Here is a 25,898-nt window from a genome sequence, read left to right on the forward strand (position 1 = left end):
AACCTGGGAATGTCCTTCATTTGTCCTCCAGAGCAGGACACCTACTTCCCTCATTGGGATGGGTGGAGAGGGATCAGAAGGTGTGTGCAGAGGCCTCTGACCAAGCTCAGATCCTGTCCCAGCTTCCAGGGACCAACTCTGGGGCAAAGAGGTGGAGCTGAACTGAATCAGGTCAGCTTGGCTGGGTGGGGACGCTGGGAACTAGGACCTCAGGCTCTCTGTCATGATCCCCATGGAAAAGGGCGGATTTAGAGAGCTAGTGAACTGGGCAGAGAGTGCAGGGACAGAAGCCAGGGCTGTGTGCAGGCCTGGGGCCCTGGGGTCTGGCTTGGCGGAGTGGGAACAGGTGAGAAGAACAGGAAATAGGTCAGGCTCTCAGGGAGAGGGCAACTTTGACCTTTCCTAGCCTCTGGGTTTTCCCCTTGTCCAGAACCAGCCAGCAAATTTCTTAATCCCACTGTCAGCCCTGCCCAGAGGCCCCGCCCCCTGGGCTCATTCAAAGGCAGGAGCAAGAATGTGTCACACCTTTCCCCAGAACTCAGCCCCACTGCCAGGAAGGGGGAGCTGACACAAGATTCCAGAGGCCTGGGGCTTGGAGGTTAGGCCTGACTCCCTTCACCTCCCAGGGCTCGGCGCCTTGGTCTCTGGAAGATGACCTCAAATGCCAGCCTGAGTGGGCTGGGCTCTGGCCAGGGAAAGCCAGGCCTGGCAGCTCATTACCATGGGAGGGAGGGCAGGTTCCCTCTCCCTCCCCTCCTCCTTCCTCCCTTGCCTCCTTCCTCAGTAGCTTCTCTCCTCCAGGGTCAAACCAGACCGAGCTGATCTCAGCGGACGCCCACAGGACCCGCAGCAGCTCCAGGGGCCCAGGTTCCAGCCGCCTGAGCAGGTGCCTGCAGCCATGTCAGCCCTCAGCCTGGTCGTCCTGAGCCTGCTCACGGCAATGCCACCCGCCAGCTGTCAACAAGGTAGCAGGGGCCTGGGCCAGCCCAGCGGCTGCGGGGAGGAGAGGGCCGGGCTGGGTGCTGGGGGCCCAGGGGTGGAAGGGGTGCTCTTCTGTCCTTCTCATCACCCTTGGCACCTGCAGGTTGGAGAGGGAAGAGGCACTGGGCTAGCCAGAGGAACCTCCAAAGGCAGACACAGGCTTCTGGCTGGGACGTGTTTCCCACAAGTGAGAAATGAGGGCAGCAGGGAAACGCTGGAGCTAGGGTTGGGGCGGGGAGTTGAGGCCCACGCTCCGGGAGCAGGAATTGCCCTAGAGATGGCTGGGTTCTGAGAGTTGGGGGCTTCAAGGAGGGTGGGAGTAGGGGCTGAGCCACCCCTCAATGGCAGGCTTGTTTCTGGGGCGGTGCTGTCATGGTTTTGGCCTAAACCCCCTTTGTTTCCTACCCAGAGTCCCAGTGTGGTTCCCACCGCCTTCCTGGGCTCTCTGTCCAGCTTTGCCACTGTGTTGCTGTGTATCTTCCGTCACCCAAGGAGATGAGCAAATCACTGCCCTTCTCTGAGACTCAGTTTCCTCATCCATAAAATGAAGACAATAAACCTTCCCACCCACCTCCCAGGGCACCTACCCTGCAGGAGTGGGGTAGGGCTTTGTATGGGTAAAGCTCCACACCCACCAACTGGTGTCTGCCCTGTGCTGTGAGGCTGTGTTTGCAGCCAGAGTCTGGGGACTCTGCAGGTGGTATTTGGGCCCAGAGGGGGTTGACTTCCAGAGCACCCCTCTTTTGCAGCTGCCCTGAGCTCTCATGCATGTCTGCTTCAACTCTGCCTCTCAGGTCTTGGAAGCCCTTTTGGGAACTGAAGATCAGAGAGGCTGAGTAACTTATGTAGGTCACACAGCAGAGCAAGAAGGGACAGGGCTAGATCTCTTCTCTTCTGCCCCAGGCCCTGCCCCTTGTGCTGTATGAGCACCCCAGAGCCACCTGGAAGGAGGAGCAGTGTCCTTGGTGTGTCTGGAGGGAACTGGCTGCAGAGACAGGCCTCCCAGGGCCTGAGCCCTGACTCCCAATCCTTGAGTAGCCACTGACCCGAGGAAACAAAGGGCCTGAACCATTGTTTTTTTGGGAAAACAATGAGTCCAAAACACAGCGTTTTGGCAAGTATGGAACATACAGTAACCACACTGTGTATCTCCCGTCACCCAAGAAGATGAGCAAGGTCTGACCATAGGACAGAGTTCCCAGGGCCCTCCCTCCTTCGCAACACCTGCCAGGATCAGGGACTGCTCAGAGAGGAAGCAGTGCCTCTGGGCAGCAGGAGAGCTTTCGGGTAGACTCAGGAAGGACCTTTGAGAAGGAATGGGCAGAATGAAGTTTCTGATGCTCAGCCTGGGCCCTCTAAGTACAGGGTGGCACTAGGGATGCAGGTATTCTGGCCTGGAAGCAGGACCTTTCAAAAGTCTCCTGTTGGCCTCTGTCCCTTCCTGAGACATCTAACTGCTACTGTGTGTCTATCTTCAGTGTGGCCAGGCTCTCTCGGGCTCACAGAGCACGGTGATGTCCAGGGAGAGGAGAGCCCTTTGGGGCTGCCAGTGGCTGAGGGCAGAGACTTCTGGGAAATCTTGAGGGTTAGAGGTGGTGTCAAGGGTCAAGGGTCAAAAGGCAGAGAAGGTGCCTGGATGGGGCCTCAGACTGGTGTCTGGCCTAGTCCCTTGGGCACCCAGCCAGAGGAGCCGAAAGGGGATCAGGTTGGAAGCTCCCCTCCTGCCAAGACCCAGAGAGAGCTCGGCCCTCTGTCCCACCTTTCCAAAGGTGTTCTGTCCTACCCTTCCTCTGGGCACCCCTGGCACCCCCAGCTGCACCGCCCTGCCTGTCCTTGCTCCCACGCCTACCCAATGCCAGAGAACCTCTGCTACAAAACAGGATCTTCCAGATGCCAGCCCAGTCCTATTAGCTCTGGGCCTCCCCAGCCTGGGAGCAGGGGAGGAGGGGAGCCACCCTCCCTGGCAGGCCCAGGCTGGCTATTCAAGGGGCTGCCCTTGGTCCCTGGGCTGAGGCTCTCCCTGGGGGCCCCTATTTGTGACCCACTGCAGCGGGAGAGGGCTGGGGGAGAGGACACTCTGGGCTGCCTGGACCTCAGACACTGCTCTCTGAGGCTTCCTCCCTCCTTGGCTCCATTCTTTTTTCCAAATCCTGTCTTCCTCCGAACCACCGTCCCCTTTATAAGCCCAGTGGTCAGATGGGGTCCTTGTTCCCCAGACAGTTTCTTCTGGTCCGGGCAGCGGGCTGGGAGCCTCCAGCACAGGCTCCTGCCCAGAGGCAGGAGGGCTCCCTGCACTGGCAATCCCACTGCACCCAGCTTGCTGCAGGACACACCCCCGCCCCTCGCCTCCCCCCCAAAACACAGCACACGCCTCCCTTTCCAGCCCAGGGGAACCTGCAGCCCTGGATGCAAGGCCTTATCGCCATGGCTGTGTTCCTGGTCCTTGTCGCAATCGCCTTTGCTGTCAACCACTTCTGGTGCCAGGAAGAGCCGTGAGTGCTACCTGGGGGGCCCTGGGGGCTGGGCCAGCGCAGGCAAGGTGGGACCAGGGCCCCGGCCACTGCTCTGATAGCAGGGAGAAGGGTTGATGAAATCCTCTCACTGTGTGGAAGGGACACGGAGGCCTGAGGTCTCAGGGAGCAGAGCTGAGGTTTGCTGGCGCCTAGAGCTGAGTGCGCTCACTGGGGGCAGTCGTCTCTTCTCGGATTCTCAGTGTTTCTATCTGTAGTTGGGACAGTGGCCCATCTGTGATGGGGGCTGTGAAAACCCTGGACAGGAATGTTCTGCCCTTCTCCAGGGTCTGCTGGCATGTCACATTCGGGAGGTACAGAGGGACAATGGGACAGACACTGCTCTTGTGCTCACAGACTCCCAGTGGGAAGGGAAGGCAAGCATGGTGAGAGCCACCGCAGCTTGAGGCTGGTGCTGAAGGAGCCTGCAGAGTGCCCTGCGGGCCTGACCTGGGGGGAAGGAGGGCGATCAGAGAAGGTTTCCTACTGTATGTTTATCCTGAAGCCCAGGCAGGAGCCAGTCCCAGCACAGTGCAGGGTGGGAGAGCACTGCAGTTGAGGGGTCCTAGGTTCAGGGCAGAGCACAAAGGTAGAGGGGGCTGGGCTGAAATCTAGTTCATTCTGCCCCTGTCACCTCTGGGGCAAGTCTGCGTCTGCCCCCAGTTCTCATACCAGTGGCCTGGTCCCGGGTGCCAGCAGCAGCCCTGCAGGACACACTGAATGAACACGAGCAGCTCCCAGATGGAGAGAGGGATGGAGAGGCCTGAGATAGGCTGGCGAGGTCAGCAGAGCCCAGGCCAGGCAGATGCTTGTGCACTAAGGCCCCCGACTTCAGGCTTTGTCCTTAGTGCAGTAGGGATCCAGTGCAAGTGTGTAAGCCAGTCTCGGGATGAGATGTCTGCAGATGAAGAAAAGGGATGAGGATGAGGTCAGGAGACAGTCTGGACTGTGGAGGCGGCAGAGGAGATGGAGAGAGGGGGCAGGTCTAAGAGCCGTCGAGGAAGGAAGCAGGGGGACACAGAGACAGGAGGGAGGAAGGACAGAGAAAACATCCAGGCTTCTGATGGGACCGCCCACCGAGACATAGACCATGAGAGAAGAGACAGGTCTGGGGCAACTTGGATACATTATGTCTGAGGCGCCCGTGGGACGTCCGAGGAAAGATGAGCAGTGGTTAGGGTCATGGTGACCCTCCTGAGAGTGGTGTCCGGGGATGTTGGGGCGAAGGCCACCCTTGAGTAAGAGGCAAGGAGGCTGTTGTTGGAAATGATTCTTTTCTCCACTGGCCCCAGCTCTGCCTTCAGTGGCCATTCCTACTGCCTAGGAAAATCTCGTGGGGACTCTGGGGCAGACACTGAGTGCTGCCGGGTCTGCTCTGGAGCTGAGCTGAGGCCAGAGGGAAACAGCAGAGGGAGTCTGGGAGGTGGCTGGTACAAGGTCTGGGGTATGTCTTTAGTGGACCTCAGGCTGGCATCTGAGGGCCCCACTGTGGATCAGGGAGAAGGGTGTGAGGCCCCTTAGAGTGTGGCCAGAACCAGGCTGCTGGGCCCTGCTGGAGAGAGGGGCTTCCCCTAGAGGCTATGGAACAGGGTCTGACTGGACTAGAGGGAGGAGGGGTACCAGAGGGAGAGGGGACCCAGAGAGCCCTGTTGATGAGCTCTGTCCCTAGGGTGCCTGTAAACACGGTCATGACCATTGGAAACACAGCTGACAGGATCCTGGTGGGAACAGACGGCAAGTACTCCTCAATGGCAGCAAGCTTCAGGTGAGGCGCTGGTGGAGGGCAGACCGCCCTGTGCTCCAGGGGCTCCCGGGGACCTCAGGACCAGGAGCTTTTGATGAGGAGATGGTGGGGAGGATGGTGGCTCATATGGGGAAGGGCTCAGCGAAGAGAAAGTGTTCAGTGTGGGAGGATGGTGAGTGAAGGAGCCTTTGGGAGGACTGCAAGGCTCCATGCAGCCTCACTTTGCAGAGAGGGCTCAGTAAGGGGATGGGGACTCGGTGCGGGGAGGGGCTCAGGGGGTAGATGGGATTTATAGGGAGGGATGTAGTGAGGAAAAGAGGCTCAGTGGAAGAAAGGGACTCTGAAGGGATGAGTAGAAGGACACTGTGGGGAGGAGAATCTGTAGGGGAGGAAGCTCAGTGAGGAAGTGGGCTCAATGAGGGGGTTTCTTAGTGGGGTTCCCAGAGGAGAGGCTAGATGGCAGAGAGAGACGGGATTCAGGGTGGTGGTGGTGAGAGGCCTCTGGTCTCAGGTGCAGAAGACCAGATATGGTCAAGGGAACCCCCTCTGGGACTCAAACATTTATTCTGGAAGACACAGCCCTCACAAGTGCAGGATGGGGCAAGGAGAAGGGGATGGGATAGAAGGAGCAATGACCCCTATCATCCTCTTTCAGGTCCAGTGAGCACGAGAATGCCTATGAGAACATCCCAGAGGAGGAGGGCAAGGTCCACAGCACCCCAATGTGACCCCTGCTTGCCTGTGTCCATGCCCAGCCCCCTCCCTCTCTGTATAGGGATCGGCAGGAAGGGGCCTGTCTTCTCCAACCTCTACCACGGTCCTGCCCCACCCTCCTGCCAAGGTCCACACTCAGACTGTGCCCAGGTTGGGGCTCAGCTGTGGCCTTGAGGTTCTAGGGGGGTCCCCTGCCCAATTCATTTCAGAAGACTCTTCTGAAAAGGACAATCAGCTCAGCACCTCCCATCCTGCCTCACATCTCCCTCCCCTGACCATGGCAACAGCCCTTATTTCTGTGAAATAAAGACATTTTGTACTTCTGGGTCTGAGGCTCTAAATAGCTCAAAAATAGCTCCTCAGGCTTCCAGAGAGGCCCAATCTTGCTTTCCGAATCATCTTCCAAAGCCACTGTCATGGTGATTCTGGGGAATTTCCAGGAAGGCCTCTCTGGGAGAACCCCCGGGGGCAGGGAGCACACTTCTTACTCCAGCCAGAGACCCTCTTAAAAAGCACACCCTGCCCCACCCCTTTTTAGAGGAAACATGTATTTATTTGACTGCATTGAGTTGCAGCATGCTGGCTCTTTGTTGCATCAAGCAGGATCTTTCCTTGCGGTGCGCAGACTCTTAGCTGTGGTGCGCTGGCTTAGTTGCTCCGTGGTGTGTGGGATCTTAGTTCCCTGACCAGGGATTGAACCTGGGTTCCCTGCACTGCAAGGAGGATTCTTAACCATTGCACCACCAAGGAAGTCCCGAGTCTTCCTCTCTTGACCTGCCCTTCACAACTGCAAATCTGGGTGATTCTGAGCTCTTCATGTAGCACCAACCCTGACCCCCCCCCCCCCACCCTGCCTCCATGTTGCCAGACATTGCAGAGGGTTCACTCATTGCTCATTCATCCAGCTCTGTCCTCATCCCCATGGCCCCTCTGGGCTGGGCTTGGGGCATTGGAAGCACTAGGGAAAGTCTTGGGCTAGGACTCGGGAAGCTCAGATGGGAGTCTGAGCAAGTCCCCTCCTGACTTGCCGTGTGACTTTGGAGAGTCAATGTCCTCTCTGAGCTCTGCTGACCCTCTCTGGAGGACTTAGCCAGGCTCACCACAAAGCTTGAGTGGGAATCATCCTTCCCAAGCCACTGACTCCCGGTCCCAGGTGGGTGTGAGGCGAAGGAATTGGGCCCTCCGGGAGAATGAAGCAGGAGGGAGGGGACACGACCCTACTGGGCTGGCTGACCATGCAGACCCCTCACCTCTAGGACTGTCATTCTTGTGAGAACAGCCTCTGTCTCTGTCTGGGGTGGCAACTGGAGGTGGGCTCTCCCGGGAGCACTCCAAGATCCAGAGGAGAGGGGCTGGAGGGCAGGAAGCAGCCCACCTCGTCCCTAAGATCTTCTTCTACCACCTGTCTCACCTGTCACGGCCTCTCGTTCCTCCACCACAGCTGCTCCTGTGCTGCTCCAGGGCTTCACCCAAATACCCCTGGGGAGTTCCACCTGAAATCCAGACCATCCCTCCCACCTCACTGGGGGCTAGTCTGCAGCCTGCAGCAGAGGGAAGATCCCCCAGCTCAGGGCTGGCTGGGTCTCTGCCCTGTTGTGTGACTCCCCTTCCCTCTCTGGGCTTCAGCTCAGTGACTTGTGGCTGGAGCGCCCGTGATTCCCACTCTCGGCTTTTGTTCACATGGAAGGATGCCTTTTCACCCCCCTCTGCCCGTGTAAACTCTGCACATTCCTTCTCCTTGGCCCTGCCTAGCTACCTCTTCCTCCAGGAAGTCTTCCTTGATTAGACCAGAGGACAGAGTCAAGTGACCAGCCAGCCCAGCCTTTGGCTGCTTGGGTCTGATCCTCGTTGTATGAAGCTATGTCCCTCCCACCTCAGCCTCCTGTTGTCTCACCTCAGGCCCCTGTTGTCTCGGGGTGTCGGGGGTTGGGGGAGGAGGTTCCCAGCCTGACTCCTCACTGGCCTGCTAGGTCTGAAGGTAGAGATGCCATTCCCGTTTCCCCTCCAGCCCCTCACAGTTTACCAGAAGGGGCTGTGGCAGCTGCTGTCCTGTCCTGATGCTGAAGGTGGGGGGCGTGGTGGGCTGAGCTGGGGTGGCCCGGTGGGTGAGTAGGGGGGTCAGATTCCCCCCCACCCCACCCTCCACATCCCTGGGCCTTTCCAGGAGCCTCCTTAGCCCCCTCCTCACCAGCCGGACCAGGATGGTGGGAACTCCATTCCGGGGTCCTTGTGGGGCTGGGCTGGCACTGACCTTCCCCCCAACCCCATGTTCCTGTCCTGACAGGGGGCAGGGGGCAGGGGCATGGAGATGCCGGCCCCAGAACTGCCGTAGCCCCCAGTCCTTATCGCTAGTTCCCACCTGCCAGTCTGGCCAGAGGAAGGAGGGAAAGGAGGCTGGGTCCGGGCCAGGGCGGTGCTTAATGACCCTCCGGGGGCCTAATCGCAGGCTGGCAGCCGCTGAGTGGCTCAGGCTGGCTCCTGGAGGAGGCTGATAACGCACCAGCTGGGCCCCCCACCATCTATCGGGGCTGTACAGCCAGTCCCGAGGGGGCATCGCTCGGGGGGCCTGGGAGGGGGAGCCTCTGGGCTGGGGCAGGGCGTCAGGGGACGTGGGGGAAGCTCTCCGCCCCTCCCGCCCTGCGGGAAGGGGATTCTGAGCTCCTTGATTGACAGACAAGGGGGAGGATGCTCCTTCAACGCCTTCCTCCTTCCTCCCCGCCCCTTTCTCCCCAGGCCGGACCACCCCGTCCCAAGCCCGTTTTCTCTTTGGCTCTCCCAGCCTTTACTCATCTCTGTGTCTGTGCTCCAGTCTCTTTCGGAGTGCAGTTTGTACTTCCATCTTCTTGTGTCGGTCGCGTGCCTCCCTTCTCCTTCCTTCACCTGAATTCATTGTTCACGCCTTCTCTCTCACCTCTCACCCGCCCTCTTTTTCCAGCTGGCTCTCCCCCTGCCTTCTCTCCAGCTCTCCCCACGTGCCTGCGCTGCCCTGATGCCCCTCGAGGCAGGGCGAGGTCCGGTGCCCTCACCCAAGTCTCACTTTTTATGCTGCTTGGCCTCCTGCGGATCTCTCTCCACCTGCTCTCTGCGCAGAAGGCGAAGGCTGCTCAGGCCCTGGCTCCAGGACCCAGAGGTTCTGTTACTCCCAGAAGACATTCTTGCTCCTCCAGCTTTCTGGAACATGGCTGGCACCTTTCCTGTTCTTCCTCTACCGAAAACGTGTGGATTTCACAGGGTTACATTGTAGGCTACGCCCGAATCGCGCTAAAAGCCCCACCCAGCAACTGCAGAGTTGAGAGGAGATTGCAGCACACTTTACTTCAGTTAGACTTGAAGAGGAGCTTCCAGCCTGGAGTTGGTTTTGGAAAAAGGGTGCAGAGTCCTAGCTTGAGTGTTATTAAGACAGAGTGGCAGGGGCTTGGAATAATTTTCAGGATGACCTTCCTCATGCTCAGGGTGACGGGCAGACACACTGTACTCTTCTTGTATTCCAGGGAGCCTAATATCACAGGGCAACGTCTGCCGGCAGTCTCCTCCCCTAGCCCAGGGCAGAGGAGCGGGGGAGATGGGAGGTGTCCAGTGTCTGTGATGGGCTGTCTTTCTCCTTATCCTATCCTATCTCCTTAGGCCAAGCTCCCAGGTGAGTCAGGTGGCTGGAACCGGTGGAACTTGCTCTGGGATGAAGATGGGAGGCATTTGGCTCCCCTTCAGATCTGGTCCGCGGGCCTGGAGCCCCCAGCTTGGCTCTCCTCCCAGTTTTCAGACTGCAGCAGTCCACACAGTGGCTGAGAGCTGGGGCTTAAGAATCATGCAGACTCTAGTTGAAAGCCCAGCTCTTCTCGTCACTGCTTGTGGGAGCACCTGGGCTTCTGGATGTTCTTTTCGCTTGCCAGTAAAACTGCTTCTGTCATGACTTCCCTGTGGGGTTACTGGGAGGAAGCTGAGATAATGTACGTGTTATCACTGCACCTGAGACTCGCCAGAAGACCCCCTAAGCTCGGCTTAGCCGTCACTTCTGGGAAGCTCGTCTTAACCCCTGGGCTAAGGGCTTCCTCTGGGCCACACCAGCATCTCTGCACTCACTGCCCTGTGTTGCCTGTTTCCTTGTCTGTGTGCAGCTCCAGCATCAGGTCTGGGAGCTCCTCGAGGGCAGGCAAGGGGTGACTTTCCTCTCTGAGTCACCAGCACCCACGGTTGGGCCCAGAAAAGGGAAGCCCGAGGGGTGGTGAAGAGACCCGGAGAGAGAGACTAAATCCTAGTCCATACCCGTCTGCCCCACATAGGTACAGACACACACAGGACCTGCACACCCTCTCTCAAGCTCTCTCCGGCTGAAGGTCCTGGGGTCGGTGAACACCGATGCTCCATCTGGTCTTCAGTTGGTGGGGAGGGGTTGTTCTCCCCCTCCCTGCCCACGTCCGCCGACAGCCTCAGCTGCCCCCTGGTGGCTGCACACTCAATGAGAAGGGTAGGTTCAGTAGAGCCCTTGAACTGGACCTTCAGGGGGCTCTTCCCCCTTAAGCACTGGGACCAAAGGCCTTCCTATGGCCAGGCCCGGGGGCCTCGTAGGCTGTGCAGCACCTTGCACTGTGGGTCTCAAGGGCAGCTGGGCCTCCAAGCGCCCCCTCTTTGTGTCCCTAGAGGCCAGCTCCTTGAAAACTTCAGGTTCTGAGTACTACTGGTGCAGCCAGGCTCTGGGGGACTTAGCATCCAGTCCTCATGACACACCCCCCCTTTCTCTCAGAAATGGCCCAAGAGCCCCATGGCCTCTGTCTTGAGTCATTATTCCAGAGAATAAGGAATGATAATGTTTGTGGTGCCCTGCTCCCTAGAGACCCTGGCCCTGTGGGGAAGAAGAATAGAGAGCTTGATGAGAGAGAGAGAGAGAGAGAGAGAGAGAGAGAGAGAGAGAGAGAGAGAGAAAGTGCAGGGATGAGTCTCAGTATCGTCCTGAGCAGGCTGGAAGATGGTGGAACCTCATGGGGAGCACTGATGGGGTTGTGTGAACTGCACCTCTACCTGCAACCTGGGCGCCTTTTCCTGCTTCTCATGAAGGCACTGGGCAGTGGGTGGCCCCGAGGGTGACAGGTGCCAGGGGACAAGCAGGAGTGTGTGGGGTGAGGATGCATTTGGACAAGTGGTTTGGGAGCTGGTGGGATTTGGGAGAGGACTAGGGAGCATTTGGGTGCATAGGGCAGGTCTGAAGTGCAGTTGAGCAATTTCTAGTTCAACCAGAGATTTTGCTTTCCAGCTGGATGCCCACTGGGAGATTAAGAGGACAGGTCTGGGCCAGGCAGCCTGGACACAACACCGATGTGACCCCAATACCGTGTTGGACAAATCAGTCAACCAAGCTACAGGTTACTCATCTGTAAACTGGGGGGAGTACGTGAGTGTCCATCTAATAAGAGGTGAAGACTCGGAGAAGCAGTGCACATAATACGCAGAATAGTGTCAAGTGTACAATTAGTGCACACAACAAATGTTAGTGCACACAACAAATGTTAGCTTTTGTCTTATTATTATCACTATTACAGGATGAACTTAGTTGCATGCAGGACCACTGTGTGTCAGAGCTAGCAAAATCCTTTGAGTCATTTAGCCCAGTTTAGTATTAATAATATTGCACAGTAGAATCTGAAGCCCAAGGAAGAGATGGCCCCTGCCCAATGTCATGTGACAAGTCAGGGTGAGAGGCAAGCTAGAGGCTCTGCATGGCTGGTTGGAACAGAATGTGCTGGGCCCAGCTGCTCCCCTGGACCTCTGGAGGAGCCAGTGTAATGGGGCTGGTTCGTTCTGCACTGCTGAGGCCGGTACTGTTCTGTACGTGGACTTTGCAAATGAGTAACCGGGCTCCTGACCAGTTCAGGCTGTGAGCTTGGGGTGTGGGATGGGGGTGGTGGTGAGGATGGGTGCTGGCGAAGTGGAGGAGGGGTCGAGGAGGAGAGTGAGCTCCAGCGACCAAGGAGGAAAAGGAGAGAGAGGGATGGGAAGAAGATGATGGAAGAATCTTCCAGGTGCCAAGAGCTAACAAGTTTCAACAAGAGACTGGGAAGGATCTTCCCTCCAACCCAAAGGCAGTGATGGTAGTGGTGGTGTTGGTTCGCACGTTGACGCTAACAGCTACTTTGTGGTGGGTAGGATGATTTCTGATTGGAGATTTATTCTGATCCCATTTTCTTGAGGAAAAAATGCAGACTCAGAAAGGGAGATAAGTTGCTTAAGGTCATAACAGTCTGGAAGTGGCCCTGGGCCCTGCTCTTTTCACTTTAAATCCATTGTTAATTCTACCTCAATGTAGAGTTCCGTGTGTGCTTGTGTGTGTGTGTGTGTGTGTGAGAGAGAGAGAGAGAGAGAGAGAGAGAGAGAGAGAGAGAGAGAAATGGGAAGATGAAGAGGACAATAAAGTGTTTGTACTGTAGCACTAACAGTCCTTCGGAAAGAGGCATCTGGGAACTGGAGAGCGGTACCCTTAGTAACTAAGCAGATGCTGGGTAGTGGCTGCTTCTGCCTCCGTCCTGCCTGCTCGCTCCTCCACATCCTTCCGCCTCCAGTACTCTGTTGAATCTGCTCTCACCAGGAGCACCAGAATCCTGTCTTCTTGTTGCAGGATACAGTGGCCTGTTGGACGCTTCTGCCCTCAGCACAATAGGATGATGGCCGCTTTCTCTGGGGAGTGCTTTCTGCCCAACCTGGTGAACCCTCAGCGCCCCAGGCTCACACAGGCCCATGGACTCACAGCCTCATGTTGGTCATGGTGTTTGTTGCTCTCTGAACAAGAAAGCTGATCTCTGTGAGGCAGAGACCACAACTGCCTCGTTTGTGGTGATGTCCGAGTGTCCAGCACAGGTCTGGAACAACGGGAGGTCCCCAGTCATAAGGACCTTATGAATGAGTGTCATAAGGACCTTATCCCCTCCATTTATTTACATTCCTTCCCATGAAGTATCAGCTTCTGAATCAGCATCTTCAGCTCCATCCCCTCGAGGACCCAGTTACCTCCTGCACAGCTCTACAGGAACCCCAGACCAAGATGGAATTCTGGATCTCTGACTCATCTGAGGCCCCTGTGCTGCTAGGGGCGCCACTGTTCATCCACCCAGGCCAGAGGCGGGAAGCATCCCGAATCCCCCTCCCTCACCCCACCCCATCTTCCCTGCTTCAGGTCTGCCGCTTGCATGGGTGTTTGCAGCCACCCTCTGTCCTTCTGCTTGTTCTCACTCTTGCTTCATGCTCAAACTATCCTCCGCACATGGTCACTTGGGAGACCTTTCCCAAACACAGAGTCAAGCGGGACCCAGCCCCTCACACCTGTGAGGTGAGCCTCCCTCCTCCAGGAGGGGGCCTGGACTTGAAGCCAGACTTCCCTGGGCAAATCCTGTCCTGCCAATTTTATATGAGCATGATGTTGGGCAAGTTAGTAACATAGGTACATCAGCCCCTGAATATGAAAATTAAGGGTAAAATGATGCCCATCTTATTGGGTTGCAGTGAAGAGTAAATGTGTTAATATATGTACAGGAAGCATAGAGTAAATAAATACTTAGTGAGTGTTAGTAACAGACACCTTTCTTTTCCTCTTTTGCCTGCAGTGTCTTAATTAGCCACGAGATGGCACATTGCAGGCGCTCTGCTACTTAACTACCCCAAGCTTTCCTTCCTCCCCTACCACAGTGCTTCACATCTCAGTGCCTATTTGTTTACGTTCTGGGCTTCTGTTTTCCCTTCTGCCAGCCTCACCAACTTCAGGAACGCTTTCTGATACATCTTTCCCACTCCAAACTCACCAAGTGGATTATGTTTTCTGTCTGCGAGCTCCTGGAGGGCATGACATCTCCAGGTCCCTGGGCAGAGTCCCCGCATAGAAGAAGAGCTGTTTGTCAGATGAATGAATATGTGTCAGCCAGTCCCAGCTCAGCCACTTAAATAATTTGCATGATCTTGGGCAAATCAATTTACCTCTCAAGTTTTTTTTTTTTTTCTTAAATGGACATCAAAGAGGCTCAACAACATATTTGTGGAGACAGCCCAGTGCAAAGCCTTCGTAAGATCTGATGTGTAGAACCAGGGCCTCCTTGCCCAGACACCTGCCTGCCAACCATGGAGCATTCTCATTGCCCACCAGCTATTCCCCACTTGTGCTTACTCCTGTCCCCTATCCCAGTTGAGGGTATTAGAAATGAGTTTACCTCTTCCTAAAGGTCCTTCTTTATCAAGTATGGTCTGGAGTTAGTCAGCAAGCTGGCTGGGCTGGGTGGGCTGAGGCTTAGTTGATGGTTCAGCTGAGTCCAGTGGGCTCCCATTTGCCTGGAAAGCACAGGCTCAGCCTCCCTGTCCCTGAAAGCCCCACTGTCCTCCTGAATGAGGCCCTCCTGGGCCTTGTCTTCTTCACTCTGGTTCCTGACGTCCCAGCTCTGGCTGGGGTGGGACACTGCCTCTGTTTGGGTGACCCTGGTCATTGTGGCTCTCCCATAAAAACCCTGAAAACAATGGTCCTTCCTTAGGACAAACTCCCAGGAGTGGGATGACTCCATGAAAGAATACAAGCATTTTTGAGGCTCTTGTAAAGTACATGCTCACCAGTGATTTCTTTAACAGTTGAAGCCATTTATACTTAATCAGTTCACTGTAAACAGTGTGGTTGGGGGAAGATTCCAGTTTGCGTTGGTGCCAAACACTTAAAAATTGTTCACAAAGTATAATACTTTCTTTTTGCCAAATGTCTGTTCTGTCCTTCCTCCTTTCTCCTTATTGCTGGAAATATCTTGAAAAGCCACCAAATGGCAGCACTCACACACAATCCTTGGGATGCTTAATGCCACCAGCAACCCCTTTTCCTGTGTGTAGAGGAGAATCTGCCCAGGGTGAGGGTCCGAGCGTAGTGACCACTGATAGGATCCATGAGAGATGTGGGGGTGGCCCAAATGGAGAGATCACTGGTTGGAAGTCAAGTGCTTGGGATTCTAGAACTCATCCTGTTCTGCCTTAAGTTTAGCTACCATTTATTTCCTGAGGACTGCCTGGGCTACATTTTATCCAACCATCACATCAGGAGCATCCATCACCAGGATTTGTGTCTATATTTACAATTCCTTTTCCTGTACACTGGCTGTCTTAAAAATTGTACGTATCCCGCTGCAGATATGCTGGAATTTCCGTATCTGCCATGGCACCCTCAGGCATGGGGACTAGGTTGTTCTCTGTAGACCCTATCTCTGCCTAAATATCCAATAACTGCCTCACTCCATATTAAGCAAGAGTTCTACAGGGTGTGGTATCCTATAATATTCCAAAAGGAAACTCAGATACAGGGCTATCTATATTCAGAATTCCTTGTAAATATCTAAGGTTTTTATATACCCTTATCAATTTACCCATTCCCTAGACAGTGTAACAAGAGACTATAAGATGATGCAGTTACTTTCTATTAATCATAAGGGAAGATAGCTGAGGATAAAGCTGTCACGCAGAGATATGCAGAGATGAAAGTAATCTAGATGTTGAATTGGAGCCTAGATCAAACTGTGCTTGAAAGCCACACTACAATTAGTTACATGAGCCAATAATTTCATTTTGCAGTTGAAGTCAGTTTGAGTTTTTTATGGTTTTTTTTGTGGGTTACACCAAAAGGAAACCTATATCATCCAGGAAGATATCAGAATTATTTCTAATAGTTGTTAAAACCAATCAGAAGTATCGTAAATTATACAATTTAATCCCCAAACCATATAGTTGTGTTTTGGCATTATATTTATCTTCCTCTGGTAATAAAATTCCTTCGTTAATCATTATATGAGGAGACTTAAAATTAGCAAACTTTCTTTAGGAACACATGGATTCCATTCTTAGATTTTAGGATAATGTGGCACGTGAGTATGGGAGGCTTGTAGCAGTCTGGAGTCAGCTCGAAGTGGAGCAGAGTCAGGGCCAGGGTCATTTTACATTTAGCCATGGAAAAACGCTGCCTAATGCAGTTCCTGAGGACACCAGGGAGGAAAAGTAATACCTGATAAATCTGTATATTATTAGAAACATGTAGTCAAGGCTATGGTTTTTCCTGTGGTCGTGTATGGATGTGAAAGTTGGACTGTGAAGAAGGCTGAGTGCCGAAGAATTGATGCTTTTGAACTGTGGGGTTGGAGAAGACTCTTGAGAGTCCCTTGGACTGCAAGGAGATCCAACCAGTCCATTCTGAAGGAGATCAGTCCTGGGTGTTCTTTGGAAGGAATGATGCTAAAGCTGAAACTCCAGTACTTTGGTCACCTCATGCGAAGAGTTGACTCATTGGAAAAGACTCTGATGCTGGGAGGGATTGGGGGCAGGAGGAGAAGGGGATGACAGAGGATGAGATGGCTGGATGGCATCACTGACTCAATGGACGTGAATCTGAGTGAACTCCAGAAGTTGGTGATGGACAGGGAGGCCTGGCGTGCTGCGATTCATGGGATCGCAAAGAGTCGGACACGACTGAGCGACTGAACTGAACTGAGACAATCTTTTTATATACGACACCTTTTCCAGAGAAGCAAAATCCATATTCTAAACCAAACCAAGTTTGTGATAGAATTCAGGAAAGGTTTTAAATACACTGGGACCGTAAAGTTCCTTTGTGTCAAGACTAAGCGATAGTGAATTGTATCAACAATTGGTTCTACAGGATCCAGAGAACTAGAAAAAATTTCCAAATTATGGAGAAGAAACACTAGTTTTACTATTATTCATTCAGAAATCTGTGCAGTTGAGCATGAGAATTCTTTTTTTTTTTTTGAGAGACAAAAGAAGGTTTTTAATAAGTAAAATACAGAGCATGTAGTGTTTTACATTCACAGTTCTGCTCTCTGTTGCCATGACAATTTACCCTAGCCTTGAATTTGCAGCAAAGAGCATGAGAATATTAAACCTGGTATACTCAGTGGATTATACTGTGTTTGATAAAGCAGGTTTTTCTTATACCATATTGGAAAAGCATATTTTCTTATACCATATATTTTCTTATACCATCCCTGGTGGCTCAGATGATAAAGAATCTGCCTGCAATGCAGGAGACCCAGGTTCAATCCCAAGTCAGGAAGATCCCCTGGACAAGGGCATGGCAACCCACTCCAGTATTCTTTCCTGGAGAACTCCATGGACTGAGGAGCCTGAGGAGCTACAGTCCATGGGGTCACAAAGATTCGGACATGACTGAGCAACTACTATGGGAAAGGGACATTAGGAACTTAGAATAGGAATTTAGATCGTGCCTGGGTGCTGCCTTGTCTGGGGTGGAGATGGCTGGCATCAATACATGCCCACTTGCCAAGGAACAGAGCTTTCTTTCATGAAATTAGCTGATCTCTTTGGGGGCTCGTCTGAACTCCCTGGCCATAAAAGAAGACAAGCCAGGTAACATGGCAGAGAGCCACCCCAGTGCCGGTGAACTGTGGGCACAGAGTGAGTGAATTTTGTCAAGCAAGCACAATTGTACACTTCCATCCTGTTTACCAGCTTGAGTCTTTACCTTGATCCACCTGAGAATGGTAGGGAGGCATAGGGGTGTCTTTTTTTCACAATTTTCCTTGGAGAATTTCAAGGGGTAAAGATCTGTAATGAAAGTGAAGGTACTCCACTCCCCCCACCCCCAAATACTACACGTATCATGAATGCAATTCCTAAAGCTAACTCTAGGAACTGACAAAGGCTGGGTACTACAAGCCTAGCCTGTGGATCACAATAAACTGTGGAAAATTCTTCAAGAGATGGGAATACCAGAGCACCTGACCTGCCTTTTGAGAAACCTATATGCAGGTCAGGAAGCAACAGTTAGAACTGGACATGGAACAACAGACTGGTTCCAAATAGGAAAAGGAGTACGTCAAGGCTGTATATTGTCACCCTGCTTATTTAACTTCTATGCAGAGTACATCATGAGAAACACTGGGCTGGAAGAAGCACAAACTGGAATCAAGATTGGCGGGAGAAATATCAGTAACCTCAGATATGCAGATGACACCACCCTTATGGCAGAAAGTGAAGAGGAACTAAAAAGCCTCTTGATGAAAGTGAAAGAGGAGAGTGAAAAAGTTGGCTTAAAGCTCAACATTCAGAAAACGAAGATCATGGCACCTGGTCCTATCCCTTCACGGGAAGTACACTGGGAAACAGTGGAAACAGTGGCTGGCTTTATTTTGGGGGGCTCCAAAATCATTGCAGATGGTGATTGCAGCCATGAAATTAAAAGACTCTTACTCCTTGGAAGAAAAGTTATGACCAACCTAGATAGTATATTGAAAAGCAGAGACATTATTTTGCCGACTAAGGTCCGTCTAGTCAAGGCTATGGTTTTTCCAGTGGTCATGTATGAATGTGAGAGTTGGACTGTGAAGAAAGCTGAGCACAGAAGAATTGATGTTTTTGAACTGTGGTGTTGGAGAAGACTCTTGAGAGTCCCTTGGACTGCAAGGAAATCTAACCAGTCCATTCTAAAGGAGATCAGCCCTGGGATTTCTTTGGAAGGAATGATGCTAAAGCTGAAACTCCAGTACTTTGGCCACCCCATGCGAAGAGTTGACTCATTGGAAAAGACTCTGATGCTGGGAGGGATTGGGGGCAGGAGGAGAAGGGGATGACAGAGGATGAGATGGCTGGATGGCATCACTGACTCGATGGATGTGAGTCTGAGTGAACTCCGGGAGTTGGTGATGGACAGGGAGGCCTGGCGTGCTGCGATTCATGGGGTCACAAAGAGTCGGACACGACTGAGTGACTGAACTGAACTGAACTGATGGGATTTGAATCTGGGATAAGAAGGTTTTTGTTTGGAATATTATCAAGATATTTTACATAGTTTCCTGATGCTAACAAGTCTTGTGCAGCCTGAACAGGAATTTCTTAATGATTTCGAGATTCACCACTTATTTGATGTGTAAGTGCCAAATATTTAATACATATTAGATACTCAGTGGATTAAGAGACATGGTCCCTGCCTTCATAGAGCTTCTATTCTAAAGTGGAAAATGGATAGCAAATAGATAAATACAAATTGTGTTAATACTGAGTGCCATGAAAGAAATGAGTGGGCTGGGATAGACAGTAATCCAGTGGAATTTACTTTTTTTCACCGTATAGTTGATTTACAATGCGCCAATCTCTGCTATATCAGCTTTACACATATATACATTATTTTTAAAGTTCTTTTCCCAGGTTTATCCCAGGAAAATGAAATGAAAGTCACTCAGGCATGTCCAACTCTTTGTGACCCCACGGACTATACAGTCCATGGAATTCTCCAGGCAAGAATACTGGAGTAGGTAGCCTTTCCCTTCTCCAGGGGATCTTCCCAACCCAGGGGTTGAACCCAGGTCTCCCGCATTGCAAGCGGATTCTTTACCCGCTGAGCCACCATGGAAGACCAAGAATACTGGAGTGGGTAGCCTATCCCTTCTCCAGTGGATCGTCCCAACCCAGCAATTGAACCAGGGTCTTCTGCATCTTAGATGAATTCTTTACCAGCTGAGCTACCAGGGATGCCCCTTCAAGCTGTGTAGGGGTGTCATTAAGGGATGGCAGTTAGGTTATCCCAGGAGATTGGATATAATTCCCTGTGCTATCCAGTAGGACCTTGTTGTTTATCGATTCTAAATGTAATAGCTTGCATCTACCAAACCCAGACTCTCAGTCCATCTCTCTCCTCCCCTCCCTTCCCCTTGGCACCTGCAAGTCTGATTTCTATGTCTGTGAGTCTTTTTCTGTTTAGTAGACAGGTTCATTTGTGCCATATTTTAGTTTTCACATATAAGTGATATCATATGGTATTTATTTTTAAGGGGAATTTACTTTAGATGGGGTTGTCTAGAAAATCTTCTTTGAGAAGGTGACATACAAGTTGAAACCTGAAAGATGGTAATGGAAGTTAGCCCTCCTTTTCCTCATGTGCCTCGTAGCAGCAAAATTATGGCAAGTAGCTAGACAGTTTAAATAGCCCTGAAACATGATCCCTGCCAAGTAAAAGCAAACTAATCTTCTTGACAATATGGGTAGACAGTAAATGGAAAGAAAGCACTGATCACATCAGTAATAACCCACTCTAACAAGAAGATCCCCAAATAGAGGGACCTAAATCAGATAGGAATTTCTTTCTCTCTCACATTAAAGTCTCAGGGAAGCAAGTGGTCCAGAATTTGTAGCATGGTTTGCTTTACAAAACCGTCAAGGCATCCAGGCTCCTTCAGTCTTCTTGTTCTCCATCTTCAACACGTGGCTTTCAGTTAACGATCTGAGATAGTTACCAGCTCCCACCACCGCATCTGCTTTTGAGCAAGTGAGAGGACATAAGAGGGAATGGGAAGGTATGCACCTTTCTTTTTGAAGACATTAGCTGGAAATTGTAGACGTCCGTTCTGCTCACAGCTCTGCCTATAACCGACTTCCCCCTTTAGCTGAAAAGGAGACTAGGAAAAGTGGTCTTTCACTGGGACTATGTTCTCAGCTAAAACTATTGATATTTCTGTAAGAGTGGAGAAAAGATGTTGAAGGGGCACTGAGTCATCTCTGCCACAAATAGCCTACTGTCTGTGGGCTAGGACAGATGTTTTTAAAAAGAAACTGTATCAGGGATAGTGCTGAGACCATGAAGGGTGTCATAGCATTTAGAGTCTAGTAATTAAAGGTCACCATTCACAGGCCATACAGGGAAATCTGTGAGTATTCCGTCTCAAGTCAGGAATAGGTGATGTGGGCAAGTATCTTGAAGGAGTCACATAAACCTGACCAAAACACTGTCACTCTCTCTTCTTGTCCCCCTCAACTGGGAGATGGCACACAAGCAAAAACAATGCTCAACTTCTTAAACACAAATCCTAAAGTTTTTCTGTAAAGGACAGTACACCCAACAGAGTTAGTTGTACATCATATCAAGTGTCATGTTTTTATTCTTTACCTTTCGTGCATCACTGATCATTTTACAAATTTGAAGAAAACAGCAAATCTTCCCCCAGAAATATATACATTTTCTAAGCGCCAGTAAAAGAGTTTGTCTATGATCTTCTGACACCAGTGTACTCCCTGAGCCCATTTCTGGAACCTTATTGAGAGCCATTCCTTTGCCCTAATATCTTGGAGAACCTTAGCAGATGGATATGTCTAGTAGTGGAGGTACCCCATGTTTAGGAGGCAAGTCATTTTATCCTTAGGCAGTTTGAGAATACTGAACAAAAAAACTTCCTCCTTTGTAAAACTTACCCATTGGTACAACTCAAAATTTCTTTAACAATATATAGATTTGATGGATAGCTACATGTAAAAGGATGAAACTAAATAACTTTTCTCATACCATATACTCAAAAAAATAAAATGAATTAAAGAGTTAAAAGGAAGAGTAGAAGCCATAAAATTCCTAGAAGAACGCTATAGGCAGTGAGCTCTTTGTCGTGGGTCTTAGAAATATTTTTTTGGATCTGTCTCCTTATGTAAAGGAAAAAGAAGCCAAAATAAATAAATGAGACTGCATCAAACTAAAAAGCTTTCGCACAGGGAAGGAAACCATCAACAAAATGAAATCATACTGAATGGAAGATTCAAATGATATGTCTGCTGCTGCTGCTGCTAAGTCGCTTCAGTCGTGTCCGACTCTGTGCGACCCCATAGGCAGCAGCCCACCAGGCTCCTCCATCCATGGGATTTTCCAGGCAAGAGTACTGGAGTGGGGTGCCATTGCCTTCTTTGAATGATATGTCTACTAAGGGGTTAATATCCACACTCTCTAAAGAACTCATACAACTCAATATATTAAAAAATCCAATTTAAAAATGGGCAAAGGACCTGAATAGGCATTCTTCCAAAGAAGACATACAGAGGGCCTACAGACACACGAAAAGATGCTCAATGTCACAAATCGTTGTTGTTCAGTCACTCAGTCATGTTTGACTATTTGGAACCCCATGGACTGCAGCACGCCAGACTTCTTTGTCCTTTACTATCTCCCAAAGTTTGCTCAGATTCATGTCCATTGAGTTGGTGATGCCATCCAATCATCTCATCCTCTGTCATCCCCTTCTCCTCCTGTCTTCAATCTTTCCCAGCATCAGGGTCTTTTCCAATGAGTCGACTCTTGAAGTCAGAATCTTAGCTCACCTACATTTCCTCCTGTTTACTCAAGAATGCCTTTGTTTCTCAATATTTGGACTCTTCACCACAACCCTGCTGAATGGAAAGACCCTCAGGTATGACAGTCCCAAACTCCACCCAGTGGCATCTGAGATAGTCAGCAAGGATAGGAGGGAACAGAAGATATTCACAGTAGAGGCCATGGTTAGAACAACCATCCATAGGTTAGGAAAGAGAAAACAGAACAAAATTCCTATGCTTTTAAAAGAAAAATACTTTGGGACTTCCCTGGTGGCTAAGACTCTGCACTCTTGAGGCAGGGCCCCCAGGTTTGATCCCTGGTCAGGGAACTAGATCCAACATGCCACAGTTAAGAGTTCAAAGGCCTCACCTAAAGATTCTGCATGCTGCAAACAAAGACAGAAGATATCACGTGCCATAGCTAACACTCAGGGCAGCCAAGTAGATAAATAAATATTTAAAAATAAAACAAAGAAAAGAAAAATATTTCCTATTTGTAAAGTTTCCAATGTTCCACAATGATTCCTCATCAACAGAAACACATCACATCCTTTTGGGAAGTAAAAGGTATGTGATTAGTTGACTGACACAATGTCGTTTAACCACCTTGTACCCCACTTTCATTTATTCATAAAGTCAAGCTAGTCATTGAGTTGTGATATAGATCACAAACAATTTCTTACTGGAAATCATTAAAGGAGCAAAATTATGAAGCCCTTGCCTTATAAAATATTAATGCATATTTGAGTTTAGACCTTCAAAAATCCCACTCTCATTTACACTTAAAGTTAACCTGAATGAGGGTGAGAAGGAAAGGAGAGACCTACAGAGTCTGGAAGAGAAAGAGCATTATCCTTGGCTGTGAATCAGTGTTCAGAGCCATCACACAGTCTAAATCTAGGCTGTGCTCATCCACACCTCCCACAGAGATGGGGAGGTGGAGAGGCCAGGATCTGAATGACTTGAGCATTTGAATTGCCACCCCTTGAACTTTGCACAGGGATTCCCAGGTGGCTCAGTGATTATAAGCCACCTGCCAATGCAGGAGACACAGGTTCTAACTGTTGCTTCCTGACCTGCATATAGATTTCTCAAGACGAGGTCGGGTGGTCTGGTATTCCCATCTCTTGAAGGATTTTCCACAGTTTATTGTGATCCACACAGTCAAAGGCTTTGGCATAGTCAATAAAGCAGAAATAGATGTTTTTCTGGAACTCTCTTGCTTTTTTGATGATCCAGCAGATATTGGCAATTTGATCTCTGGTTCCTCTGCCTTTTCTAAAACCAGCTTGAACATCTGGATGTTCACGGTTAACTACTGCTGAAGCCTGGCTTGGAGAATTTTAAGCATTACTTTACTAGCATGTGAGATGAGTGCAATTGTGTGGTAGTTTGAGCATTCTTTGGCATTGCCTTTCTTTGAGCAATATTGCATAGGAACCTGGAATGTTAGGTCCATGAATCAAGGCAAATTGGAAGTGGTCAAACAGGAGATGGCAAGAGTGAACATCGACATTCTAGGAATCAGCGAACTAAAATGGACTGGAATGGGTGAATTTAACTCAGATGACCATTATACCTACTATTGTGGGCAGGAATCCCTCAGAAGAAATGGAGTACCCATCATGGTCAACAAAAGAGTTGGAAATGCAGTACTTGGATGCAATCTCAAAAACGACAGAATGATCTCTGTTCGTCTCCAAGGCAAACCATTCAATATCACGGTAATCCAAGTCTATGCCCCAACCAGTAATGCTGAAGAAGCTGAAGTTGAATGGTTCTATGAAGACCTTCAAGACTTTTTAGAACTAACACCCAAAAAAGATGTCCTTTTCATTATAGGGGACTGGAATGCAAAAGTAGGAAGTCAAGAAACACCTGGAGTAACAGGCAAATTTGGCCTTGGAATGTGGAATGAAGCAGGGCAAAGACTAATAGAGTTTTGCCAAGAAAATGCACTGGTCATAGCAAACACCCTCTTCCAACAACACAAGAGAAGACTCTACACATGGACATCACCAGATGGTCAACACCAAAATCAGATTGATTATATTCTTTGCCACCAGAGATGGAAAAGCTCTATACAGTCAACAAAAACAAGACCAGGAGCTGACTGTGGCTCAGATCATGAACTCCTTATTGCAAAATTCAGACTGAAATTGAAGAAAGTAGGGAAAACTACTAGACCATTCAGCTATGACTTAAATCAAATCCCTTATGATTATACAGTGGAAGTGAGAAATAGATTCTAGGGACTAGATCTGATAGATAGAGTGCCTGATGAACTATGGAATGAGGTTTGTGACATTGTACAGGAGACTGGGATCAAGACCATCCCCATGGAAAAGAAATGCAATAAAGCAAAATGGCTGTCTGGGGAGGCCTTACAAATAGCTGTGAAAAGGAGAGAGGCAAAAAGCAAAGGAGAAAAGGAAAGATATAAGCATCTGAATGCAGAGTTCCAAAGAATAGCAAGAAGAGATAAGAAAGCCTTCTTCAGCAATCAATGCAAAGAAATAGAGGAAAACAACAGAATGGGAAAGACTAGAGATCTCTTCAAGAACATTAGAGATACCAAGGGAACATTTCATGCAAAGATGGGCTCGATAAAGGACAGAAATGGTCTGGACCTAACAGAAGCAGAAGATATTAAGAAGAGGTGGCAAGAATACACAGAAGAACTGTACAAAAAATATCCTCACGACCAAGATAATCACAATGGTATGATCACTCACCTAGAGCCAGATATCCTGGAATGTGAAGTCAAGTGGGCCTTAGAAAGCATCACTACAAACAAAGCTAGTGGAGGTGATGGAATTCCAGTTGAGCTATTTCAAATCCTGAAAGATGATGCTGTGAAAGTGCTGCACTCAATATGCCAGCAAATTTGGAAAACTCAGCAGTGTCCACAGGATTGGAAAAGGTCAGTTTTCATTCCAATCCCAAAGAAAGGAAGTGCCACAGAATGCTCAAATCCCATAGACCATAAAGAAAAGTTTACATATCTTACTTCATGAAAATTTAGAAGTCCCATATGATAAAAGACACCATAAATACAGTTTTCAAAAAGTAAAAGAATGGGGGGAAAATTACAAAGAAAAGTTATAATCAAGGATTATTATCCACAATATGTAAAGAACTTACATGAATCAATAAGAAAAGGATAACTTCATAGAAAAATAAACATAGATGACATACACATCACAGAGAACAAAACAAAGATAAACATAAATGGCCAATAAGCATGTTTTGAAAACAAAAGTAATGTCTCCAATAATAGGAAAAGAGCTAAAAAAATTATGGTATATTCACATTACAGAATTTCATGAAGTCATGATTAGAAATGAGATGTATTTTTATTGAGTGAAAAAAGTAAGAACAATATGGATATGATCCCATAGATAAGAATACGTACATACATATGCATATCTGAAATGTACAGGAAAAAGTCTGAAAGAATGCATCCCAAGCTATTCTGTTTTTAGGAAAAGCAGTAGGATTGGGCAGGGAGGTGTGGCTATGTGAAATGGGATTTTTACCTCTTACTCCATAGCTTTTCTCGTGTTGTAAATCTTTTACAATGAGCATACATTCATGTATTATGAATGCAATTCTGAAAAAGATTTTAAAAGAGCAGAAAATATATGGAAGCCACTTACAAACTTCTTGATATTTGGCATTATTAATAACCAGAATCAAACAGAAAAGATGAGAAAATCTCTGAATCATACTGAAACCCTATGTTACCCTGTTACCATACTTTGATTACTCTATATTTTCGTGGACCTTGAGCTGTAATTTAACTTTAAAACAAAATGTATATAATCATCATCTCCTAGGCTCTAACA

The 25,898-nt window shown here is 49.7% G+C and overlaps 1 protein-coding gene across 1 annotated transcript; it reads left to right on the forward strand.

Moving 5' to 3' along the window:
• The first annotated feature begins 898 nt into the window (after positions 1 to 898).
• Positions 899 to 5,963, forward strand: PDZK1IP1 (PDZK1 interacting protein 1). The gene is made up of 4 exons (XM_052638157.1): positions 899 to 965; positions 3,365 to 3,473; positions 5,161 to 5,256; positions 5,891 to 5,963. Exons 1-4 carry the CDS (start codon positions 899 to 901, stop codon positions 5,961 to 5,963), a joined length of 345 nt encoding a protein of 114 aa, XP_052494117.1.
• The last annotated feature ends 19,935 nt before the right edge of the window (positions 5,964 to 25,898 follow it).

The sequence above is a fragment of the Budorcas taxicolor genome, chromosome 3 (genome assembly GCF_023091745.1).
Source record: "Budorcas taxicolor isolate Tak-1 chromosome 3, Takin1.1, whole genome shotgun sequence".
Classification (NCBI taxonomy): Eukaryota; Metazoa; Chordata; class Mammalia; order Artiodactyla; family Bovidae; genus Budorcas; species Budorcas taxicolor.